Below are 15,951 nucleotides of genomic sequence, written 5' to 3' on the forward strand. Positions count from 1 at the left end.
TGTGTATACATGCCAATATTAGTTATCTATTTCCCTCTTGATGCCTTTTAGTTTATTTCTAACTTTTTGCTAATATAAACAATGCCACAGTGCACACCGGAGTAGAGGCCCACGAGTGCAATTACAAGTATTTCCCTAGGTTATATACCAAAGTGGGGAATGGCTGGATCCTAGTGTATGTGCATATTCAACCATACTCAATATGAACACGTTGTTTTCCAGAGCAATTCTACCAGTTTACCCTCCCATGAATCAGAGTATGTTCCATCCACTTCACATCACCACCAGTGCTGGGTGTTGCCAGCCTTTTTAAATTTAGTCATTATGATGGAGATGAAGGGGTGTCTCATTTTGGATTAATTTGCATTTCCCATTGGTTACTTGTGAAGTTGCATATCTTTCATATGTTTATTAGCTTTTGAATTTCCTCCATCATAAATTGCCTGTTCATATCCTTTGCTCATTTTTCTGTTGGGCAGTTTGTGTGTTTCATATTTCTTTGCAATAGTACTTTGTGTACCCTGAATATAATCCTTCATCTGTTATATTGCTAGTATCTCTGGTTTGGATTTTTCTTTTCATTTTCTCTTTTGTCATTAGAAGTCTTTAATTTTTAACATAAGTGCTTGAATATATTAGCCTTTCTGTTAGGATTTGCTCTTTCATGTCATGTTTAGGAAGTAATTAATTACTTACTACAACGTGTATATACATCAAGTCTTGTTTTTCTCATTGATATCCTTGGTCTACCTGGAGTATATTGTTTTAGGATGGTGTGAAATAGGGATCTAACTTGACTTTTTCCATATGGATAGCCATGTGATTGTTTATAAGGAGACTGCAATTTAAAAAAAATATATATATATACATACATTTTTTTAAGTAGGAAAAGATCACTTCCACCCAAACGCAACCTTAGTATTATGAGAACTTAGTATATAAAAAGGGAATGATCACAATTAAAATGAAAGAAATCATTTATTCACTAAATACATTGGCCTTTTGAGCAAAAAAAGAAATCTGTTTAGCTACTAGAATCACATTATGCACCAAAATAAACTCCAGAGGGAGTTAAATACAGAAGATGAATTCATTAAAAGACCAGGAGACTATATTAATACATATTTATGACTCTTTTGATGTGATGGAATAGGAAATAGCAATAAAAAGGATTTAAAAATACCCAGGAATAAATATAATAATACATGTAGGAGCTCTTTATGAAGAAAAATTGAAAATGCTACTGGGAAACATAAAAGGAAATTTCATGGAGAAACTTACCCTGGTTTAGAAAGGAGATATAATGTAGTATATAAAAGTTATTTTGCCTGAAATTAATCTATACATTTAATACTATTCCACTAAAAATGACTTTTAACCAATCAAACTGACTTTAAAGTTTATACTATAAAATAAGTAGGAATAACCAAAAGATTTCTGACCAAAGATGAGTGATAAGGGGGAACTTATGTCTATTGCATATTAAAATATTACTTTATTTTATTACAAATTATTAGAAAATAATTACACATTACAAAGGTTTGTAATTCTGGCGATGATTCTTGGCAAACAGCTGAAGGATGGGGTCCTGGAAGACCCCACTGGAAGAGGTCCTGAGTTTCTTCAGAGTGCCAGGTGGTGACTGAGAACTGAAACCAAGTTTTTATCTTAACCAAACTTTTGCCTGAGATAGTAAATTCACGTTCTCCTGATGCCATGCACTCACCTCGTCAGGATGCTTGGGATCAAGCCTCCTGTGTTTCTTAGGATTACAAGAATTGGCACTAGGGCCTTGCCTTCCCACTCCAGTGTCAGCATCACTTGGAAGCGTGTCAGAAATGCAGAATCACAGTCCCGTTCCAGACCTAAAATCAGAGTCTACACTTTAACTGGATACACTGGGGGGTTTATGGTCATTAAAGTTTGTGAAGTGATCTACAAGACCTAACTTCCTGTCGGGAGACTAAAATTACCTGTTAACCCCAAACATAAGCACTTATTTTAGTTGAATTAGGACTTTTTTTCAAAAGTTTTATCTTCTGTACTCAGTTTTTGTAAAATTTACCAGCCACTTCTGCACCCTAGTATTATTATTTTTAATTTCTCTCTTGTAGGACATGTGCCCACTGGTCTGAAATGCCATCCTGACCAAGAACATCTGGTTTACCCTCTGGGCTGCACAGTCCTCATTCAGGCAATAAATACTCAAGAACAGAATTTCCTGCATGGACACGGCAACAACATCTCCTGTGTGACCATCTCCAAGAGTGGGACGTACGTTGCCTCTGGACAAGTCACATTCATGGGCTTCAAGGTGAAAACACTGAAAATAGCTCTTAGTGAAGGGATTTAGAGGTGCCTCCCTAGAAAAGCCACCGGCTTCGGGCTGGCTCTGTGCTGCCTCCTGTTTTGACTCTTCCTCCTCCTCTTCTGCTCGGCTTCTCCTTGAACTGATTCCTTTCTCAGGCTGAGAATGAAGGAATCTGGTGTTCGTACACCCGATACTGCAGCTTGTGGCTGATAATGCCCGGTCCCTGCTTAAAACTCTTTCTGTTTTGTTCCTGTCATATTTGTAAGCCATGTTCTAATTTCTAGAAAAGTGATGTTCCTGGTTCCTTTTCACTGAGAGAGGTAGCGATCTCCTCAAAGCCTGTCTATGATCTGACCGTGTGTTCTTGCCTCCAGGCAGATATCATTTTGTGGGATTATAAGAAAAGGGAGCTGATTGCTCGGCTGTCACTTCACAAGGGCAAAATTGAAGATTTGACCATTTCACCCAATGATTTGTACTTGGTATCACTAGGAGGCCCAGACGATGGAAGGTAATGAGCAAAACTTACTTACGTATTTTACATCAGGCATATTTCTAGATGTATCAGGTCCTCTCCTCACCTCGAACATTCCCTCTTGGCCCATCTATATTTGAGTGGGTGTTGTGTGAAAAGCCAATGCAGAAAATACCATAGAATAGCAGTTTTGCAGTCTGGCTGTGCACTCCACTGGGGAGCTTCAGGAAATGACTGATACCTGACTGCACCTTCAGAGAGTTTGATTTGATCGGCCTGGGCTTTAGGAGTTTAAAAGCTTCCCCAGTGATTCTAATATGCAGCTAAATTTGAGAAACTTTGCTGTAAACAAAAGATGACATCATCATCATCATCAAAGACAACAGCTAATTTTGGGGGAGCGCTTACCATGCAATGGATGTGTGTTGAGCACTTTAACTGCGCTATCTCATTTAAGCCTCACGACTCCGTGAGCTGTGGTGGCCGTGACAGGTGTGGAGCTTATGTCACCAGCTGGTAAGTAGCAGAGCTGGGAGACAAACCCTGGCACTGTGATCCAGCGGTAGCACTTTTACCTTGCCTTGCCAAGACATGAACTTTGCCCTCAAGTAACTCACAGTCATGTTTAGTAGGCAGAGAATACATACAAATGAAACTGGAGGAGTGGAGGGGAGTTTTCAAAAGTGTTTTATTAGGGAGAACAATCAATGCAGCATATATTCCTATGTAAATGCTAAAGGAACATAGTCTGCTTAAAGAAAATTGGGGGGTGTTGAGAAAAACATTCTAAAGAAAGTTTCCTTTCTGAAACTTTCCTGTATTAGAAAAATGCAATATAGTCATCCCTGAGTAGTCACGGCGGACAGGAATATGGGGTTCTGCGAATTAGTTTTGGACAATTAGAAATCAACCCTGAATCTGTGGGCAAGTACATTCTATGCAAACCACCTGGCTTCTACACAGAGAGAGAGAAACAGAAGGGATGCAGTGGATATTCTACAGTTTGCATGTGCATATATATATATTTTATTAAGGTATCACTGATACACACTTTTATGAAGGTTTCACATGGAAAACATTGTAGTTACTACTTTCACCCATATTATGAAATCCCCTCACGCACCCCTTTGCAGTCACTGTCCATCAGCATAGTTAGATGCCATAGACTCACTACATGTCTTCTCTGTGCTATACTGCCTTCCCCATGACCATTTTGTTGAGAATTTTTATCATGAATGGATGTTGAATTTTGTCGATTGGATCATCTATGGAGATGATCATGTGGTTTTTCTCCTTCTTTTCACTGACGTAGTGGATGATGTTGATGGATTTTCGAATATTGTACCATCCTTGCATCCCTGGAATAAATCCTACTTGATCATGATGGATGATCTTTTTGATGTATTTTTGAATTTGGTTTGCTAATATTTTGTTGAGTATTTTTGCATCTATGTTCATCAGGGATATTGGTCTATAATTTCCTGAGGTAGGCCTGTATTACAATATATTTCCCTCTAAGCATGGCCTTCACTGCATCCCACAGATTTTACAATGTTTAATTATTGTTGTCATTTGTCTCCATATATTGTTTGAATTTTTATTTGGTCATTGATCCATTGATTGTTTAGGAGCATGTTGTTAAGTCTCAATTTGTTTGTGAGCTTTTTGTTTTCTTTGCATAATTTATTTCTAGTTTCATACCTTTGTGGTCTAAAAAGCTGATTAGTATAATTTCAATCTAAAAATTTTTTAAAATTATTTTGGTATCATTAATATCCACTTACATGAGCAACATTGTGGTTACTAGATTCCCTCCATTATCAAGTCTCCACCACATACCCCATTACAGTCACTGTCCATCAGCATAGTAAGATGCTATAGAATCACTACTTGTCTTCTCTGTGTTATACTGCCTTCCCCGTGCCACCCCCCTACATTATTTGTGCTAACCATAATGCCCCTTCAATCTTTTTTAATTTACTGAGGCTCTTGCCCTAGTATATGATCTATTCTTGAAAATGTTCCATGTGCACTTGAGAAGAATGTGTATCCTGCTGCTTTTGGGTGGAGTGTTCTGTAGATGTCTATTAGAACCATCTGTTCTAATGTGTTGTTCAGTACTTCTGTGTCCTTACTTATTTTCTGTCTCATTGATCTGTCCTTTGGAGTGAGTGATATGTTGAAGTCTCCTAAAATGAATGCATTGCATTCTGTTTCCCCCTTTAATTCTGTTAGTATTTGTTTCACCTTTGTAGGTGCTCCTTTGTTAGGTGCATATTTATAATGGTTGTATCCTCTTGTTGGACTGACCCCTTTATCATTATATAATGTCCTTCTTTGTCTCTTGTGACTTTCTTTGTTTTGAAGTCTATTTTGTCTGATACAAGTACTGCAACTCCTACTTTTTTCTCACTATTAGTTGCATTAAATATCTTTTTCCATCCCTTCACTTTTAGTCTGTGTATGTCTTTGGGTTTGAAGTGAGTCTCTTGTAGGCATCATATAAATGGGTCTTGTTTTTTTATCCATTCAGTGACTCTGTGTCTTTTGATGGTTCATTCAGACCATTTACATTTAGGGTGATTATTGATAGATTTGTACTTACTGCCATTGCAGGTTTTAGATTCATGGTTACCAAAGGTTCAAGGGTAACTTCCTTCCTATCTAACATTCTAACTTACCTCACTTAGTATGCTATTACAAGCACAATCTAAACATTATTTTTTTTATTTCCTACTTTTTCTTCCTCCTCCATTCTTTATATATTAGGTACCATATTCTGTACTCTTCGTCTGACTGACTTTGGGGGTAGTTGATTTAATTTTTCATATTTTGATTAGTTAATTGTTCTACTTTCCTTACTTTGGTTTTATTTTCCCTGGTGACAGCTACTTAGCCTTAGGAACTTTCCATCTAGAACAGTCTCTCCAAAATACACTGTAGAGACAGATTGTGGGAGGGAAATTCTCTCAACTTTTGCTTATCTGGAAACTGTTTAATCCCTCCACATTTAAATTGTAATGTTGCTGGGTAGAGTATTCTTGGTTCAACGCCCTTCTGTTTCACTGCATTCAATATTTTATGCCACTCCCTTCTGGCCTGTAAGGTTTCTTTTGAGAAGTCTGATGATAGCCTGATGGATTTTCCTTTATATGTTATCTTTTTTCTCTCTCTGGCTGCTTTTAATCCTCTGTCCTTATCCTTGATCTTTGCCATTTTAATTATTATTTGCCTTGGTGTTGTTTTCCTTGGGTCCCTTGTGTTGGGATATCTGTGCACTGCTATGGCCTGAGAGACTATCTCCTTCCCCAGATTTGGGAAGTTTTCAGCAATTACCTCCTCAAAGACACTTTCTATCCCTTTTTCTCTCTATTTCTCTTCTGGTACTCCTATAATGTGAATATTGTTCCATTTGGATTGTTTGCACAGTTCTCTCAATATTCTTTCATTCTTAGAGATCCTTTTTTATCTCTGTGCCTCAACTTCTTTGTGTACCTGTTCTCTAATTTCTGTTTCATTTACTGACTCCTCTACATCATCTAATCTGCTTTAAAATCTTTCCATAGTATGTTTTACTTTGGATACTGTATTTTACAAAAATTTCTATCTCATTCTTGAGTTCCTCACTGAGTTCTTGAATATTTTTCTATAACTCCATGAGCATGTTTATGATTTTTATTTTTAAGTATCTTTCAGGAAGATTGGTGAGTTCAGTTTCACTTGGCCCTGTTTCTGGTGCTTGTGGGATTTTGGTTTGAACCAGGGTCTTTGACGTTTCATATTGGTACATGGCACCCTCTAGTGCCCAGAAGCTCTACTCTCTGGAGATGCCCAGCCCCTGGAGCAATGGTGGTGGTTGCAGGCGAGCAGTGCTGGTGCCTGCCAGGAGAAAAGACCTCTTTCCTGCTTCCCCATTGTAGTGCCTGCCTCCACTGTCAGGGCCAGTGGGCTGAGTGTGCAGGGAGGAGCCTCTATGCTAGGCACTTGTAGCTGCCATAGGCAGGGCCACCCTTTGGCTGGTCTGGTGCAATGGCAGGGGCAGCTGGTTTGCAAGCCGATGCCAGCCATGAGGAAAGAGCAGCAAGCAGGCTGCCTATCATGGTGGGAGTCCTCATAGCTGAATTTCCAGCCATGGGGATGGAGCGCCTGAAGCTCCTGAAAGTTCCCAACCTCCTGGGCTGAGTGTGCCAGGATGATTTTGTCCTCCTGTCCTGTCTCCTGAGCATCAAGCTCTGTGCAATCCTTGCTCCTTTTGCAGCACTCTCACTGTTAGGAAGTCTCTCAGACTGCCCACCTTTCTTTTGTCCCAGAGTGGCTGGTTGTGGGTGCCTGTTCTCCACAAGTGACTGGAATCACAGTCTCTCCAAGTATTCCACCTGTCTTAGTATTCCAATCCCGCTAATCTCCAGAGCACCATATAATGTAGGTTTGTGCTCCCAGAGCAGATCTCCAGGGATGGGTGTTCAGCAGTCCCAGGACTCTCCCCGCTCCATTTCTCTTCCTCCCACCAGTGACTGGTGTGGGGGAAGGGCTTGGATCCCACCGGATCAGGGCTTTGGTACTTTACCCTTTTCTGGTGAGGTCTGCTCTGTTCCCCAGGTGTAGACAGTCCGCTACAGCCTTCTTTTCTGTTGCTCTTTCAGGATTAGTTGTTTGGTGTATTTTCATATTATATGTGGTTTTGGAGGAGGTTTCTGTCTCACCTCTTACACTGCCATCTTTAAGCCTATCTTCCCATATATTTTTTAATATATTGTAATCTATGTATGAAAGTTTTTTGCATTAATGTTATCACACTACTAATGTTGTAATACTATCTGCTTTTTGATCAACTTTATACCAAGAACATTGTCTATACATTATGTATACATAGAGACATATATCTCACTCTTTGCAATGGCTGCAAGGTATTCCATTACATGGCTGAGCTACAATTTGTTTAGCTAACTCTATGTCTGTGCCTTTTATTTATCTTTAAATTTTAAACTTGTTTTTGAAAAATTAAAGCTATACCTACCTTTACATGGTTAATAAAGAGCTATGAAGAGTTCTATTCTCAGGAGGTAATTGGAATCCTTTTTTATAGCTTTATTGAGATCTATTTCACATACAATGAAATACCCTTAAGGTGTACAGTTAAGTAGGTTTTAGTATAGTGATTAGTTGATTGGGGTTTTGGGCTTTTTTTTCCCAGAATCCTTCCTTAAGGAAATGTTGTGTTGTGCCACCATCACTACAATCAATTTTAGAACATATTCAACACCCCAGAAAGAACTGTCATGCCCATTAGCAGTCACTCCCCATGCCTGTTCCATCACTACACATCCCAGCCCCAGGCAACCCTAATCGACTTTATGTCTCTGTAGATTTGCGTGCTCTTGACATTTCACCTTAATGGAATCACACAATAAATATGTGGCCTTTTGTGGCTTCTTTCACTTAGCATAATGTTTTCAAAGTTCATCTATATTGTGCTATTTATCAGTAGTTCATACTTTTTTATTGTCAAATAATATTCTACTGTATGAATTTACCACATTTTCTTTATCTATCAGTTGTTGTGTTTTGGAGTCTTTTCTACTTGTTGGTTATTTTTAGTGATGCTGCTGTGGAGAAAGTGGATGTTCCTATGTCCAGGATCCTCACCTGGCCCTAAACTACTTGATGATGTAATTGGCCTACTGCTAGGCTAATGCTCCCACACCCATAGGCAAGGAGCTATTATCGACTAAGTCACTATATAAAGAGCTCCGCCCAGTGCTCCAGACAGAGGCAGAGACGGAAGTGGATTACAGACCTGCAGACTGCTGGATACAGACATGATTCTACTGCTTGACTTACCACCATGAGAATAAAGCTGGATAAACCCTTTTACCCCAAGAATGTTCCATTGTCATTTCCTGATCTCACTGAATCCATAGTGAACTTGTCCAAAGCTGAAACTCTAGTACATTCATGTACTAGATTTTGTGCAGATGAATGTTTTCATTTTTCTTAGGTATAAAGTGTTTGGTTTTAAGAGCCTTTTTTCAATTCACCTAGTTTTCATAACTTTTTAAGTGATATGCCTCCCCCTTTTTTCCACTTTAGATGGTATCTATCAATTTCCTACTAAGAAAAAAGAATTTATGGCTCTTACACTACCTACTGTGCCCCCCATTTCTACTGATCTTGGTTATACCTTGATTTTAGACCACCCATGTATTATATTCCACATGTAGAAAAATTTGGGAAATACAAAGGTGGCATGTTTTTACATTAGCAAGGTTTGTAACATTTGCATTCTTTATCTTTAATATTTTTATTCAGATGTTAACACAACACCCTCTCCCCAGCATTTTTGGTGTTATTATCCAAACACCATTCACCTTAGGACTTAGTGTATGTCTGCACCCAGACAGAAGGAAGTGGAACCTAAAGCAGTGCTTCTCAATGCGTGGTTCCCAGACCAGCAGCAGCAGCAGCATACTTGGGACATTTTAGAAAAGCAAATTCTTAGGCCTTCCCCCAGAGCTGCTGAATCAGAAGCTCTGGGAACAGGTCCTAGCTGTCTGTTCAACATGCCCTCCAAGTGATTCTGATACACATTCAAATTTGAGAACACTATCTTATGTATCCTCTTTATTTCATTTTTTTCTGAAGTATTCCCCAAGGTAATTTTTACACAAGATGAATGGGTGGTAAACTTTTATGCCTCAAATATCTGAAAATACTTTTATTTTCATATCTGACTTGATTGATGGGCTCACTGGTTTCTAGCCTCATGATCAAAGTTCCTTGAAAACTTTTTAAGTCTCACCACTTTTTATCGTCTAATATCCAGTGTGATTGAGGAGATGTCTGGGGGGTGGGTGTTAATGTAATTCTTTCATTTCTTTGTAAGTCACCTGTTTTTTTCTTTATAGAACCACTAAAAGAGCTGCTTCTTATTTTGAAAGCCTTCCTTACCCTCCTTACCCTGACTTTTCTGTCCGCCTCGTTTCGGCAGTGTGGTGGTGTGGAGCATAGCCAAGAGAGAAGCCATCTGCGGCAGTCCTGCAGCGTGCCTCAATGTTGGGGACGCCACAACAGTGATCTTCTCGAGGTGCCGGGACGAGATGTTTGTTACTGCTGGCAAGTGTGTGTCTGCAGTCAGGGTTTTCAGAACTCACAAGTCACTATATTTGCTTGTGCAGAAACCACAGTCATTCTAATTTGGGGGCACGTGTTTTTAGTCCTAGAGAAATATATACCTTACATTATAATTTTCATGATTTTGTAGTCTTTACAGATCCTTTCAACTGCAAGTCTCTTAAATATGGTTATTTGAAAATTCTATGCTTCCTGCTGAAAAGGTTCTGTTTATCTGCTAAATTCGTTTCAGGTTCATATCTGTTTGTTACTGATAACACATAGCCTGCAATCCATGCTCATCAAGTAATTTGCACAGCTGCACAGATTCACTTACTGGATGATGTTTCTTACCACCTGTTCTTGATTTAGGTCTCATGAAATGATAGGTCACAGATGAACTGTGACAGGAAGTTTCAGATGTTTGACTATTAGCCTTATGAGATAATTTCCAGTAGAGTCAGCTTTAACCAGCTAATGGGGCCCAAGCTGAGGGTCTGAACAGAGGCCAGCATCTGTCTAACAGAAGAAATTAATTTACAGATTCACCAATCAGAGCCCTGCTTGGAGTTTGAAGGGAAAGTTAAGCCTGTTCTCTTTTATATCATATACCAGTTCAAAAGTAAAAAATCTGTGCATGTAGGGTTGAGATATATGCTGGTGGGACTGGCCTTTTCACCCCATCTGTGTGTCCTGTCTGTGAAAGGCACACATTGGTGGCCACTTTTCCAGCCAGAATAAAGAATTTGTGCTGCTCTATATCTGTACTGTTTCCTGTCCCCACCTTATGATATGCAGCATACATTTGTTCTGTGGCTAATTGAGGAAGGATTTCTCCAGAGGCCATGAAACTACCTGGCTATCATGAAAGCCAGTTAGGGAGCAGATGCTATTAGGCCAGTACTCTGATCCTAAAGCAGCTGACCATGTCCTACCCTGTTGGGAGGCCACTGGTGACCAGGAAACTCTTAAGCTCTTTCAAGGTTCAGCTGCCTTCAGCTGCAGAGCAGTTTCACAAGGCCTTTGTTTTATGGGGGTCTATCCACTCCTCAGCAGCTGCTTAAGCAGCAGGCATCAGTTCATTCTGATAGCCATGGACAAGATTTCTCCAGGCGTCAAAACTTGAATATAAGTTAAAAAAATTGTTTTAGGAAAATTTCTATACTGCGTCTGCTTTAATTTCATGTGACACTGATAACTGAGAAAATGTAAGCACCATTACATAACATTTCTGGTATGGTGCCCACATGCCCTGGTTGACCATATGGCCCCAATTTCAGGGATCCCATTATGTTGTGTCCCCCATGAGATAACCTGCAAACTCCAGTATCTTAGCAGCCAAATGATGTTTGCCAGGAAGGACATGGAAAAGCTGATTTTTTTGGAAAGTACTCAAAATAAGTATGTATATAAGATATATGTGTGCATTCAGATAAAGAATTCAAAATACTTATTGAGCACTTACTTTGAGTGTAACTCTGGAGGCTAAAGAAAAAAAGGAAAACTGAACTTAATTGATACATTGTTTAATTAGCCTTTTCTGCCTTAGGATATTAGCTGAAGTCTTTGTGATATTGACTGTAACATTTTTCTACAATTATTAATTCAGATTAACTCAACATACCATGATTAAGTACCAATTATATACCAAGTCTTGTGTTAGGTGCTGATTTTGACTCTTAGTTGCTTAGTTTCATTTATCCTTCCTTGAATGAAGTGCTTCCCTTTTAAAAATGTCCTCACAACTCAATACCTTAAAAGCAACATACTTCATGAACCCGGGTTTGTTTTTCATTTGTTTATTTGTTTACATTTATGTTGGTTCATATTACAGTAGAGAGTATTCACTTTAAAGTGAGAGAAAGGTAGGTGTGAATCCCTGCCGTGCTGTGTGTAGGCTCTGTGTTTTCTCATTTGGAGACTGGGGATCCATAAAATCTGCCCCATCCAGTGGTTGTGAGGACTGAGTGGAAGATTGTAGGCAGAGTGCTAGGCCATCACAAACCCTCAAAAATACCTAGTTCTGTTCAACTTGTTCTTCAAGAGAATACAGAAAACAGAGATGAGAGGAAGCAGCTATTCAATGGATATCCATTTGATTGTGAGTTTTTTTGCAGTGGAACAATTCGAGTATGGGAACTGGATCTCCCAAATAGGAAAATCTGGCCAACTGAGTGCCAAACAGGACAGATGAAAAGAATTGCCATGAGTATTACAGTAAGTATTACTTTAAGTGTTATTGTAAGTAACGATATTAGTACAAGGTCCTAACATAACTGACCAAGGCATGTGTGTGTATGTGTGTACATACATGTGTACATGTGCCTTGGGTGGGGGAGTAGGGAAGTGAGGTCTGGACACATGGGATGTTAATTGAGAGGCACAAGTGAGGGAGAGTCTTACTTCCAGGACTAACTTCAGAAGTTAGAAAGGAGCTGCCCAGACACAGCCCTGGGACTGTCTTCTTTTACTGGAACTGGACTGTCATTAGACACTGGGAACCTGCCTCACCTAGAGGGAAGCAGTGTAGCCAGTGGGTACTCAGAGGCCACAGCACATCCCTATGCCACTTAGGTTATTTCTGCCACTGGAAATGAAGTGTCTAAAATAAAACTCATTGTTGAAATGCAGCCTCTTGTGTAAAGAGGAATTAGTCATGTGTTTTTAATGTGGACTAAAACATTCATACATATAACTCCATTTTCCATTGACTTGTTCCTTCTGTTTAATGCATAATCATTTTATGAATATAGACTTTGGAAAATGAGATAAAGCGAATGCATAATGTCTCTGGAAGAGCACACCTTCATCTGGGGAACCCTTTGGAGGTGTCTCAGGAATTGAACTGGCAGGGTATGCATACACATCAGACACAAATAGGCGTCAAGTGAAATGCACAGGCTAGTAGGAGTCCAATATTTCCTCCAGGTCTGAGTCTAGCCCTGATTCTGCTCCCTCAGAGTTTTTCTTACCAATCTTTGAGTCTGAGGAAGTGAAAGTAGCCGTGAGCACCTTTGTAGGTCTTCATGGGGTTTCAGAGAAAGTTCTTCCCATCCCTGATCAGGGGCTCATGGCATCACTGGGGAAACCCAGTCTTCAGGTTGCTTTATTCTCTCTGATCCCCAGATGGCCAGTGATGACAGTTTTTTCTACATTGGCACCACAACTGGAGATATTCTGAAAATGAACCCAAGGACTAAACTGCTGGTAGACACTGGGCCTGTGAAGGACAAATTCAGTCTGGTGAGTAGACAACATCACATCAAATTCTGCTCTGGCCTCTTGTTATCTAGTGATTTCTTGCCTCCGTTGGTAGCATAGACTTACATTAAGAAAAAGTTCATGGTGTATCCAAAGCCCAAAACCACCAGGGGCATTGACTGGTTCCCTAAGCCCTTGTCTCTTGTTATATTCAGGACAGAGGTATTCCTAAGGTGTCCTCAGTTAGGGAATCAGAACTACACCTTTTCCCACATCTGCAAAGCATAGGCCTGTGGCTTTGTGATTTGTACCTACATTGGGTCCAGCATTTGGGCAGGCTTGTTGCCATGTGTATGAGGACTGTGATCTTTGATCTGCAAGACTGTCTATATGTATATATATATATATATGTATATATAAATTTTTTTCTAATCTTAGATTAGAAATAACTATATCTTATGTTTTAGCCTCAACCACTGTTTTATCATGAATAAGACCTAAACATTTTCAATTGTTTCTATTTGCAGAATTCCTAATGATTCTAGTTAAAAGTTCTATAAAAGACTGACATTTAAACCAAAATAAAAAGCCTATGATCAAAGGGTGAGTTTTCTGAATAAGTGCTTCTATTTTTAGTACCTCCAGAGAATTACAAGGGTTGGTTCTACTAAACTTTGAATCTGAAAGCTGTGCTAGGGTCTGCACCTGCCTCTCTCAGGTATGGTAATAGAACAGGTGGATCCAACTAAGCTTAGATACTTTCCTACTTAGAAGATATTCCCAAGAAACTGAAATATTGCACCATGTTCCTGGAAGATATCAGAGTTTTCTTAATCACACAACCATTTAATAGTCAAGATTTATGGAGATGCCTACGAGTGGAAGAAAGCTATAGTAGTGGTAGAGAAGAGTTTAGAAATAATCCTACAGGACATCAAGGTATAGACTAGTTCACTGTTTTTCAAATTATTTTTAGGAAAGAGATTCTAATATATTAAACACATCAGTTTACAGGAGGGTAAGGCTTAGAGCCCAGCCACTTCCCACTCCTGAGACACCTCCAAAGGGCTCTGTAAAACACTTTGTGAAAAATACTGATCCAGCTCTTTTTGCCTCCCCAGCACTTGGTATCTAAGTGCCTTTCCAAAGAAGATGCCAGCTCTCTCAGTGTTCCTCAAACTTTGGTACTTAAATGCCATCCTTGGTGGCACTATGGATGATTTAATTCCTAACCATTCCAGTCTGATGGTAAATTCTACAAAGTAATGGTTCCAAGATGCATTTTCTTCACATGGAAAGAAAATAATTCTTATGGGATGAATAGATAGGAGGCATCATTGAAGACATTTGGTTGGAATATCATGTCCCTTTGGGCAGTTACCCATTTTGAAACTCTACTTTAATGTTTGCTCTATGGTTAGAGAGGTAAAGAATTGGAATGGTGTCCAATGGACCTATTAGGCATACAGCACTAGAATGAAGATGATGATGATGCTAATAATAATAATATTAAAAAAACAGTACATGGTCAATAAATGTCCAGACATGGAGCGAAGCACCATTATCTCATTCGATCCTCACCACAATCTGATGGGATAGGTACCATTTCACCCCTGCTTTATGGATGAAGAAAGTGAACCACATACCATTTGAGATCTCATGGCCGGCAAGTAGTAGAGCTGAGATGTGAACTCAGGCCGACTGGTTCCAGGACTTCTACACTGAACAATATCATCTATAGTTCCAAAATGGTGTATTTGGGAATTACACACAGGTGACTTTGAGGCTCCATTGAACTCTTTATCCCTGCTTCCCCATACTTCCGAACAAATGCTAATAAGAATATTCAGTCCAGAGATGATTCCTCACTGGCCAGGCATTCATCCCCTCATCTTGCTGCGGCACTTTTAGAATTGGGTGAAGCACATAATTCTGATTCATACCTTCATATTCTTGAGCCTTGGCTTCTCTTTTCAAACATCATGAAATGCCCTTTAAACTAGAACAGGTAAAATACAATATAATATAACTCGAAAGGATGTAATACTTGTTTCATGATATCAAGTGTCATTAAGACACAAACCCATAAAGTCATTAGCTATATTATTATTGAAAGTTTTAAAAGAAAATGTTGGTCATGCACAGTTTAAAATTAGAGCTCCAGAGTAGGTGCTATAAAAAGGCCATCGTACATCTGCAAACTTTGAAGATGACTTTGAATTTGAACATTTCCTGTTATGGTGAGATTATGTACTGCATGCTTCAGTTCAGGAAATAGAGTCACCAGCAATATGGAGTCTGTCATGCTTTCTTTGGATGTCGAATACAGTCTCTTTGCTCTAGAAGAATTAAGTTCTGGTGCAAACAGTGGCAGCTAAGGAACTAATGGCGTGGCTGTGCTTACTTACGCCTTTTGCTCTAACTTTCTTTGAGTGCATACAAAGTGCTAATTCTTAATACATTCAAAGCACACAGGTGGTTCCAAAGGGAGGAAGTTTGGGAAGCCTGTTTGCTCCCTGCAGGCCCAGGAGGGCTACTTCCAGTTGGTACCGAGCCCTTTTGGCTGGCCCCACGGTGCACCCCAGGTGGTACCACCAGGAGCTTCACCCAAGAAATGTGTGGCTTCATTACATGTCCCCGCCAGGCCCATTGTGTCAAGTTTGCATTGATTCCTAAGGAGGAAACCCTTTGTGCTTTTTCTCAATGCTGTTTCTCCCCACAGGGAGTGTCAGCTATCAAGTGCCTGAAGATGGGGGGTTTGTTAGTGGGTTCTGGAGCCGGACTGCTGGTCTTCTGTAAAAGTCCCACCTACAAACCCATCAAGTAAGTTCCAGGCTCCACAGGGGGTGGGATG

At 39.6% G+C, this 15,951-nt stretch overlaps 1 protein-coding gene across 3 annotated transcripts in view; it reads left to right on the top strand.

The window, feature by feature from the left end:
- LOC108390216 (cilia- and flagella-associated protein 52) overlaps window positions 1-15,951 on the top strand; it is a 51,448-nt gene that overhangs the window by 10,275 nt on the left and 25,222 nt on the right. For all 3 annotated transcript variants that reach the window (XM_073234827.1, XM_073234828.1, XM_073234829.1), the window contains exons 2-7: window positions 2,115-2,314; window positions 2,686-2,822; window positions 9,775-9,903; window positions 12,014-12,113; window positions 13,023-13,139; window positions 15,820-15,920. In XM_073234827.1, the coding sequence (XP_073090928.1) occupies window positions 2,115-2,314; window positions 2,686-2,822; window positions 9,775-9,903; window positions 12,014-12,113; window positions 13,023-13,139; window positions 15,820-15,920 (784 nt within the window). The remainder of the gene's footprint in view (window positions 1-2,114; window positions 2,315-2,685; window positions 2,823-9,774; window positions 9,904-12,013; window positions 12,114-13,022; window positions 13,140-15,819; window positions 15,921-15,951) is intronic.

Source organism: Manis javanica, chromosome 4, assembly GCF_040802235.1.
Source record: "Manis javanica isolate MJ-LG chromosome 4, MJ_LKY, whole genome shotgun sequence".
NCBI lineage: Eukaryota > Metazoa > Chordata > Mammalia > Pholidota > Manidae > Manis > Manis javanica.